Source organism: Antennarius striatus, chromosome 5 (genome assembly GCF_040054535.1).
Source record: "Antennarius striatus isolate MH-2024 chromosome 5, ASM4005453v1, whole genome shotgun sequence".
Taxonomy (NCBI): Eukaryota; Metazoa; Chordata; class Actinopteri; order Lophiiformes; family Antennariidae; genus Antennarius; species Antennarius striatus.
The window spans coordinates 26,338,583-26,349,056 of NC_090780.1; the positions used below are offsets into that span (position 1 = coordinate 26,338,583).

At 43.8% G+C, this 10,474-nt stretch overlaps 1 protein-coding gene across 1 annotated transcript; it reads right to left on the bottom strand.

Moving 5' to 3' along the window:
* Positions 1 to 533: 533 nt before the first annotated feature.
* On the bottom strand, positions 534 to 8,364 carry LOC137596021 (deoxynucleoside triphosphate triphosphohydrolase SAMHD1-like). Its single transcript, XM_068316428.1, has 14 exons — positions 8,218 to 8,364; positions 6,592 to 6,752; positions 5,604 to 5,719; positions 5,377 to 5,447; positions 4,775 to 4,933; positions 4,159 to 4,259; positions 3,953 to 4,061; positions 3,782 to 3,873; positions 3,590 to 3,705; positions 3,314 to 3,453; positions 2,055 to 2,150; positions 1,842 to 1,946; positions 1,567 to 1,692; positions 534 to 1,494 (listed from the first exon to the last, which is right to left on the bottom strand). Exons 1-14 carry the CDS (start codon positions 8,284 to 8,286, stop codon positions 1,426 to 1,428), a joined length of 1,530 nt encoding a protein of 509 aa, XP_068172529.1. The 5' UTR covers positions 8,287 to 8,364; the 3' UTR covers positions 534 to 1,425.
* Between the last annotated feature and the right edge of the window lie 2,110 nt (positions 8,365 to 10,474).

The following is a 10,474-nucleotide window of genomic DNA, read 5'->3' on the forward strand; positions in this document are numbered from 1 at the left end:
TATATAGAAATCAGACGCAAAAACATAAAAATACATCGCAAACTAGACATGAAGTGCCAGGATTACAGGGAGACAGTACAGAGCAGGGCTCATTTGGTGCCAACTGAATGGTGAACTAGAGTAAACAGTACAGTGAATGTTAGGGGACAGCAGGAGACGATGGACTATCAGTGTTGAAGGAACAGCTGGAACCATTATGTATGTAAGGTGGAACACTTCTACTGGGTCAGGCTGCAGACGGAGATAATTCTGAACCAGCTGTATCCCCAGACACACGCTCCAGTTCAGAGGGCCTGTCTTAGTTTTTTCAAGCCTTGTCAAGCATAAGATGTCAATTTAACCAAATATGATTCATTCCAAATTTCATCAAATGCTAAAGTTAAACATTTGTATGTCATACAAACCAGAAAAACTGGAGAAAAAAATGTCTGCAATTTCTCATGCATCTGTCTCTCTCCCTGACACACACCCGGTATCGATCCTGGTTAAATTCATTATACTGTACAGTCATAAAACACACAGAGGAATTCACACACCCTTATTTATGTTTAATTTTAGTCCAAACAAAGTGCAGTAAATAGAGATGGACAACCTTCAAACTGTTTGCAACTAGTTTCATTATGAATAGTGTTGACAGGATCTCCCACTCATCAGTATGGATCCACTTAGTTATCAAAGATATTTTCTTTGACACAAACACGCTAAACAAAAGAAGCAGCTATGAGGTGAGATATTCAAGGAAGACAGAACACAGCAAAGCATTTTAAATGCTACCTAAAATAGTCCCCAAAATGTCCATTGAATATTTGGTAAATCTTAACACAGGAAAAAAACCCTGAGCCATTTAGTGTAAGAGAAATACCTCGAGTACAGCCCACATATTCAAAGGAAAAATAGATACCAAACCCAACCACACTCTCATAACTCAACAAGAGAAGCAAAAAGCTAACTTTAAATGTCAAAAACCCTGTACTGTAAATCTCTACTTTGATTCGCAGATGAGATGTACCTCGTTAAAAGTCAATTAAAAGAAACACAGCTGTAAATAAAATCAAACTGCCCTGAAATACGTGTTCCAAATGACCAAGTATGTATTTTTCAGGATGCAAATTCACGATAGACGGTATAAAATGCTAAATATGGTATCTGAAGTTCTGGGGATGGGATTAGGGTTAACCCTAATCCCAACCCTAAATTCTGGATGAATAAGGCAGCTCAAAATAAAATCTGATTAAAACGATCAAAGTAAAGAAAGATACGAGTACAACAGGGAAGTGGAGTGTGTCTGAAATCATTAATATTTTGATGTAAAAACTGTTTCAGATCAAACTCTCAAATTCCTCTCAACTCTCCAGTCAGCAGTTGTGTAACAGAAGGGAAATCTGCTCTCCTCCTCTTTAAGAGCTGGGTTTTAACTTTCTTGGGTCAGTTTTGACCAGCGGAGTTTGCTGCTGTGCTGCTGCCTCCCTCTTCATCATCATCCATGTCGTCATCCTGTAATGAAAGATGCAAAGTTAAAAAAAAAGTCATCGTTGCTGAGAGTTTTTCTGCCTGCTGATACTGTACCAGATTCGGGGGTTCCATTTCCTTGCGCCATCTTTTAAAGTGCTTCTTGGCCTCCTTGCCATTGGTCTTCTTGTAGTAAACCCTGATGAGCTGCTCAGAAAACTTATCTGGAAGAAGTTTAGACACCTGGAAAGAATGACATCAGCAAAGAGACAAAGATGGTGACAGCCAGCATCTAACATCAAGAAGAAAAACCCGAGAAGAAGAAGGAGACCTATCTGATTGTTTGAGAAGGTCACGCAAAAAAAGATGTGGGTTTAGCCTTCAGTTCAGACCTTTCTCTTGTCCTTCTTGTCGGCTTCGGTTTTTTTTTCTTTATCATAGAAATACATTTTGTCGACGGGGTTCTGATCTTTCATCCCATAATCCATATCAACTACCTAAAAACAAGGAAAAAAGATAATATATCATTAACTACAGTCAAGCACAATGGAGGCCCCATTGATCCTAAAATCAATAATAGTGGACGGCATTAAACTGAAACTCACATCCACCACGAAGTCTTCTGGCAGCAGAGGGACATGATTAGAACCCTTCTGAGGGACGGCTCCAGCCAGAGCCGCTGTCCAGGAGTCGAGCGTGTCCTGACAGGAAGTGGACAGAGTCAGCAAGAGACCCAACAAGTTTACAGCGACTCATCACAGCGACTCATCACAATGACTCATCACAATGACTCATCACAATGACTCATCACAATGACTCATCACAATGACTCATCACAATGACTCATCACAATGACTCATCACAATGACTCATCACAATGACTCATCACAATGACACATCACAATGACTCATCACAATAACTCATCACAATGACTCATCACAATGACTCATCACAATGACTCATCACAGCGACTCATCACAATGACTCATCACAATGACTCATCACAATGACTCATCACAATGACTCATCACAATGACTCATCACAATGACTCATCACAATGACTCATCACAATGACACATCACAATGACTCATCACAATAACTCATCACAATGACTCATCACAATGACTCATCACAATGACTCATCACAGCGACTCATCACAATGACTCATCACAATGACTCATCACAATGACTCATCACAATGACTCATCACAATGACTCATCACAATGACTCATCACAATGACTCATCACAGCGACTCATCACAATGACTCATCACAATGACTCATCACAATGACTCATCACAATGACTCATCACAATGACTCATCACAATGACTCATCACAATGACTCATCACAATGACTCATCACAATGACTCATCACAATGACTCATCACAATTTTTAGGTGCCACGGTGGCGCAGTGGTTAGCGCTGTCGCCTCACAACGGACCCGGGTTCGAGTCCCACTCTGTGTGAACTTTGCAGGCTCTCCCCGTGTCTGGGGGGGTTCTCTCTCCGGCTTCTCCAGCTTCCTCCCCCTCCAGAAGCTTCAGGTTGATTGGCCCGTCCCAAATTGCCTGGAGTGAGTGTGTGTGTGCGTGTTTGTATGTCTTTGTGTGTGGCTCCGTGGTGCACTGGCGTCATGCCCGGAGTGTCCCCCGCCTCACGCCCTGTGCCAGCTGTGCCAGATAGGCTCCAGCTCCCCGTGACCCGCTGCGGCGGATGAAGCGGCGGAAAAATGAATGATCACAATCCTTGAAGTGAATTTATAATCTGAGCACCACATTTTACAAAATCAGTTCAGACTCTCAACTCTACATCCGATTTCTCTTGAGATGAAGACAAGAACCAAGACGACACACACCTGGGTGACGCGCACGGGTTCGTCTGCCTGGATTTCGCCCAAATACCTATAATGGCGTCGACGGACGATGTTACGTAGAATCAGTCTTGCTTCTTCAAGCTCCGGGGATAAAGAGTTCAAAATTTGTTGAAACACATGATCTACAGGACAAACAGGAAGTTATATTATTATGGTATTATTTAATACGACAAGGCTGTTTCTAAATGGAATCCATTAGGTCAGTAAATATGACATCCCCGTAATGTATTTGTGCAGGCCTCAGTGGTGTGTACCAACCCGTTAGCTTGGTGTAGGCCTCCATGTTGTCTATGGCAGTGGAGAGAGTGAACATCTGCCCTCCTGAGCCTTCAATCTGGATGTGCTTGTCTGCTTTTAAAAAGGCCTCTGTGATCCTGGATGACATGCAGTCACTCTTGTGAACATTTAAGTGTGCACCATTAAAGCACAGCCCTCACTAGAGCTACTCACATAAACTCTATGATGTTGACCACTGCGTGCTGGCAGGCTTTCCTGTGGATAGAGTGCCTCACGTAGAACATCTCGTAGAGATTTCCCACCTCCTGTTAAAAGAATCATCTCTATTTTAGTGGATTTCCATGTTCAAATGTAATCCCCACACAGCTGTCTGAAAGCCAGCACCTTCTTTCTGGTGCAGATGTGTTTCTGACCGCCCACATCACAAACCCTGGCAAACTTCAGGAAACGATTGTGGTCAAAGTTGTTCTGCATGCCGAGGTGGTAGGTGTCCCTGAAATAAGACGAAGGGAACATATGTTAATATATGTTAATATAATACAAATACATGACTAGGAAATTAACAAATCATTTAAAGGATTGAGCCCCACCTGGCAAAGTAGTCCCACTTGTCCACATCAATTCCATTTTCTTTGTTGGACACAATTTGATAGAGGAAGGACTTTTCCTTCGGTCGGCCTCTATACGGCCACTGTAGACACGAGGGAAACAGTAGCTCTAAAATCAGCCTTTTAATGTGCGAGAATACAAATATTTGATTGCGGTTTCCTGGTCCCTTTAAGCTAAACTAAGGCACACAGGACGTCTCTGGACGTTGTCTTGCCGATAGAAGACTGGACGTCCCTGTAAAGAGACATCTTTGGCTTTGCTCTGTAACTTCTGAGATTTATAGAGATTCTTTGGGTCACTAGATTTCTTAAAGCCCGGTCCCTTCTGCCTGGAAATCTGCACTGCTCAAGAGCAAGGTCTCTTTTTCCAAAGTCCAGTCCTGTTTGTAATGTTCCACAAGAAAACCTCCTTTACCAAAAAGCTGCCCCTGCACCAGTTCAGGGGTTTTAACTTGCTCTGGGATCTGATGATCAAACTATTCTGAAATCATCTGCATTTTTCTACCAGGACAAAAACAAGACCAGCCTCCAGAGGACCGGCAGCAGCTGCTGAAGCTCTGGTCCTCTGGACTGACTCCCCCCAGACAGAAGCAGGTACCTCTGGACCTCCAGCTGCATCGGTGTCAGGTGGTCCAGCAATCTGTTCCTTGATGAAGTCCAGGTCCTCCGGCAGAGTCAGCCTGTGCCGCTTCATCGCCGGCTTCAGGTCGTTGTCTTCCACCAGGTAGTCAAACATGGCAACTGAGGCAGTTTCATGCTGCGACAAAGCAATCGTCTCTTTAAATTAAACTGTGAGCATGAATGGCTGAAAACAATGTGAGAACAGACATTACTCAGATAGAGAAAGCTCATCTGAACATATCATAAAGCCAATGTGAATACGGGTCTGTCTCTGATGTTTGTCCAGCTGCTGCTCTGCGGTTCTAAATGACACGAGGAACAGAACCGTTGTTGTTCTTACCAGTGGTTCTCACTGGAGAGTAAACCCACTTCTGCTTTATGTCACAGTCTTGAGTGGCAGTAATGACACCCATCGTGACTTAATGTTGTGAGGACATTGTAGGAATGAAATACGTACCTGCCTTTAAGAAACAGTTTATTCTATAACCAGCACATTATTCAAAAACAAAGAAATGCCAGAAAAAGAAATAATCAGCACACAATAGTTTTCTCTGAGTGAGGACACACACAGTTTCCTACCTTCCAGGTAATGTCTGGACGGGCTTTGGGGATGAACCTCTTATCAAACATGTGGGAGAATGGTCCGTGTCCTGGAGGAGTGGATACAGAGCAGTCATTGATTTAAGTGTGGATTTTATCTCTATGCTTACCTGGAAGATAGAAGATAAAGACTAATAATCTCACTTGTGCCCACACCCTTTAAAGTTTTTGAACTCCAAACATGTGTGAATCGGTGCACAGCTCACCCAGGTCGTGGCAGAGGCCGGCGATCTGCACACACAGGATGTCAGTGCTGGTGATGTCGAGTTCTGGCTGCTTCGCACTCAGAACTTCAGCTAGTTTTCCCGCCAAGTAACTCACCCTGTACCAGCAAACATTTTAAAACATGGTTCTCTTCAAATAGCATTTTGTGTGTTAAAGAAAAAAGAGAAAGACAAAGGAAAAAGGAACGTTTGCTTGTGCTCCACTGCACTGCTCCAGCGTCCGGTCAGGACGGTTCGGTGACACACGTCTACGCTTTGGCCTCAACGTGTGGAACAACACACAGTGTGGGACAGAAGGACGGGTTTGTCAAAATCTGGGTCACTCACATCTATTTAGTCTCTCCTTCATCACAACTGGATAAAGATCATTGAACTGAAGGTCCAGACGCTTCACACTGTTCTGGATAAAGACAAGAACATTCTGCTGTTCTGCTGCTCACGCTGAGGCAACAACGGCAGGCGGCGAGTTGACTCCCAGGACGCGTCGTCCCGACGGAGCGGTGCCACAACAACAACAGACCATCAGCGCCGGTGAACAATAGCACTTTGTAAAAAGAGATCATGCCACAAAGCAACAGGACGGACCAATCACAGCCTCCCACCGCTCCTGTGTGTGTTTGAAATCGCCAGCTGGCGTACCGGCTACCTGAAGACGCAGTCAGTTTCCCACATATCAAAAAGTTTTTATTCCTTTTTTTCAGTCAGGGACCAACAAGCTGCTTTTTAAACCTTCTGGTTGTGTGAAATATCAAATACGTGTGGTCAAAAGGTGACGCCACCATTCAGTGCTACTGGTTCACTCCATCAGACCAGTCTGTTACTTCCTTCACTGCCCTCACGGAGGCAGAACAACCGCCACCTTCAGGTTCATTTGACCGCGTTCACACAGGTCGGCCCCCCAGGCTGTGTAAGAACAGGCGACATCTGCTGATTAATGTGATCAATACAAACGGTGTGACCCATCACTTACCCAAGGCTGTGTTCAAAGCGGTTGTGAGAAGCTCCCGGATACACAAAGTAGGCTCCTCCGAGCTGCTTGATGTTCCTGAGCCTCTGGAACTGAGGAGTGTCGATGATTTTGACGAGGAGGGGGTGGAACTCAATGTGTCCGTGGATGGGATCATTAAAAACCTGATGGAGGACAACAGACACCCTCACAACTTCAAAACGGACTTAAAAACATTTGTTGTCCAGTCTGTCTTTAACCTAAAATGAAGGGGAGGATGGATCGCAGGCTGACATCATTGACCCACAGTGACCTTTAATGTTAGCCTTAGCTCTGTTCAAGGCTAAACCTGATGACATATTAACATTACTGACACATAACAACTAGTGTTAATATCAGTTCGCTGAAATATTTGCTGGGGAGTATTTTCAAGTTTATTTATTCTTCTGTAGCCCAGATTCACAGAAACGTCTCAAAGGTCACATGGACGACATCCCTCTGACCTCTGTGCTGTAGCAGTACGACCCCCACATCGGATAAGGAACAACTCCCCCAAAACCCTTTAACAGGGGAAAAATGGATGGGAGAAACCTCAGGAAGACTAGAGGAGGGACCCCGTTGTGAAGAGCAGGTTTTTAGAGGAGGAGCTAAAGGATCAGGAAGTGGGAGGAGCTAGAGGAAGGACAATTTCTAAATTGAATAGAGAACAGGTGTGTGTCCTCTCCGTGTGTCAGCAGCAGATCACACCACACTGGACACGAGTGTCTCATGCGAGTGCTCTCTGTCTCACGTCCAATGACTTGTTGAGCTGGTCTTGGACAGACAGAAGCCTTGTGTTGTTCGTTGGTAGAGATATTTGGGTTACACCTTTCATGTATGCTTGTCCTTAGTTTCTATTCTGTTTAGATAAAAACCAGCTTCATTCTGTCGGCCCCATTGACCCATCTGCTCCCCCCAAAGCCATAATAAATTATAACCAAAGGAGTCTTGAGTGTTTCCATGTGCCTGACCAGCCATCGTGTTGGTCAAAGTCCCTGCAATCAGCCCACCTGCATCAACTCCATACACAGGTGTTGTATAGACCCCCCTCCAGGAGCGGACAGACGGATAGATATGGCAGATTAACAACACAGTAATAACAGTAACAATAATGTACGACCAACATGCTGATCCATCCAGCAGCGACCATCACCACGGATCCACCGCTCTAGTGGACGACTTTACGTTTCCATGAAATGCTGTACATTAATACTGAAGTCAGATGGTCAGCTCGTCTTTGTGCTGAATCTGTTCCATTCATGTTGTCGAAGCAGAAGAATCCAAACCTGCAGCGATTCAACAACTAGAATCAGGTTTTGTTGTTACTGACGCGTCTGATGACGTTGGTGACGGTATATAACGAGACGAGTTTAGAAGAGGTGCCCCTTCCTTTCACACCCCTGCAGACGTCTGACGTCAGGCTGCACCTCAGCTGTTCTTTACTCGTTTTCCTGAAACGTTTGTGTCCTGAACTGAAGATGATAATGAATCAGAAGGATTCAGGACAGTTTCTGTCCAGCGAATAAACGTTCTTTCATGATGGCTGATGAATATAAAAGAAAGCCAAATCATTCAGTATGTCAGTATCTTGTATGGTGATGTGGAGGATACCTTGGTTGGATCTGCTTCCATCTGCTCGGTTGGTAAGTCTGCCTCCAGCGGTGGTTGTTGGTTCTCCATGTTGAGGTGATCAACAGGCGCTCGGTTCGGTTCTTCAGAGCAGAAGTCACTCCGACAGCTGACCTGTGTTTCCTCGCTGCAAACCCAAGGCGGTGAAGAAATACCCGGGTTTTGTTTCTACGTCATGAGTCAAAAACAGATCCACTTCCGGTAAGATCTGTCAAAATATCGTATCCTGTCACCACACCTGAATAAAACCAGACAGGTGACATTAACCACATGACCAGGAAATGGTGACACAGGCACAGAATCTCAATTTGTTCTATTTTGTGAGATTATTTTAGTAAAGACATATGATGACAAAATATTGTACTAATCTGAGTAAAAGAAATTCAAATTTTGCATGTTTGTACTACAGAAGTACTACACATACTAAAATGAAACGTACTGGAATCGACCAGCACCGCATAACAGCTGAAAGCTCATTCATGAGAATGAAGAACTCAGTTAAATAGAACGACCTGAAAATCAGCTGATGACACCGTAGTATCTATCTATCTATCTATCTATCTATCTATCTATCTATCTATCTATCTATCTATCTATCTATCTATCTATCTATCTATCTATCTATCTATCTATCTATCTATCTATCTATCTATCTATCTATCTATCTATTATACAAGAAATGAAACAGAAACCACACCTGTGATGAGTCAAAAGTTAAAACTTCACTAAATGAACAAGAACCCAGGGTGTGTTATTATTCTGGCTTTGGATGATGATCTACAGGAATGGGAGTGGATGAAGACACGACCACATCCTGGTCCATTCTCTGAATGCTTTTGAAGCCTTGATGTGATCACAGAACCCTGATATGCAGTTTGTATACTTCATGGGTCTGAATTAGTCCTATAATCTTGCACAAAGTGTTTCTGCTCTTGAAAGGACCTTGTCAAAGACAGCGGCCACAAAATCAGGGCCAGATTCAACCAGACTTGTAGTTAAAAGTAGAATTCATGTCTGAGATTAGGTAGAAGCATTTTTCCTTTACTTTCCTTTTTTTTACTCCACTTTTCTTAAATGTTAGAGGGACTGAAATAAAATTTGACACATTTAAGACTTCGTTGTGATAAATGAAGTTTTTTTTTATTTAAATGTGAGTTTAAATGTGAGTTTCAGTTCTGAAGAAGTTGGATTGACTTAAACAGCTTTAGATGACCATGACCTGGTAACCATAACCTGATAACCATGACCTGGTAACCATAACCTGATAACCATGACCTGGTAACCATGACCTGATGACCATGACCTGATAACTATGACCTGGTAACCATGACCTGGTAACCATGACCTGATGACCATGACCTGATAACTATGACCTGGTAACCATGACCTGGTAACCATGACCTGGTAACCATGACCTGGTAACCATGACCTGGTAGCCATCAGAATCAGAATCAGAATCAGAATCAGAATCAGAATCAGAATCAGAATCAGAATCAGCTTTATTGGCCATCGTTTGTAAAAAGCAGACGAGGAATTTGTTTCCGGCAGGTGGTGTCTCAAACTGTTCATTCATAAGTTAACTATTCTAAATACTTAAATATTATAAATAACTATACTAAATACAAAATGTAGGAAGCAAAAAGCAGTAGGTGGGGGGGGGGGGCACGGTGTACAGGTGCTGAGTGCATGTTGCAGGGATTTGGAGACAAATAGTTAACATTTATTGTTCAAGTGTCTTATGGCTTCAGGGAAGAAACTGTTTTTGAGTCTGGTTGTTTTTGAGAGGAGGGCTCTGTAGCGCCTCCCAGAGGGTAGCCTTTTAAATGACCTGACAGAACCTCCACAGACATCAATCTGTTTTTGCCCAGATGTCTGCTTTTTCCATATTGAGCCACGAGGGGGCGTACCAGATGTCTATGATGATGTTCTCAAACCCTCTACTGTGAATGTGAGACACGTTGGGATCCAGAAGTGTTCACATACAGGCTGTGGTGTTGACCTGGGGGGGTCCAGAGGAACTCCCTGACCCACAAAGACTGGATGTGAAGGTCCAGGAACATTCGTCTACACTGTAGGAAGCAGAGACTCCTGCCAGACTCACCACCCACTGGTGTTGAGGGGACGTCTGACTACAAAGGGGGGGTTTAGATTCCACACGTCTCAACGGCAGAGAAGCAGGGAGATCCTCACACCTTTTAGGGGTACAGATCTGGGGGGAATGTCCTTATTGTCAGCCACC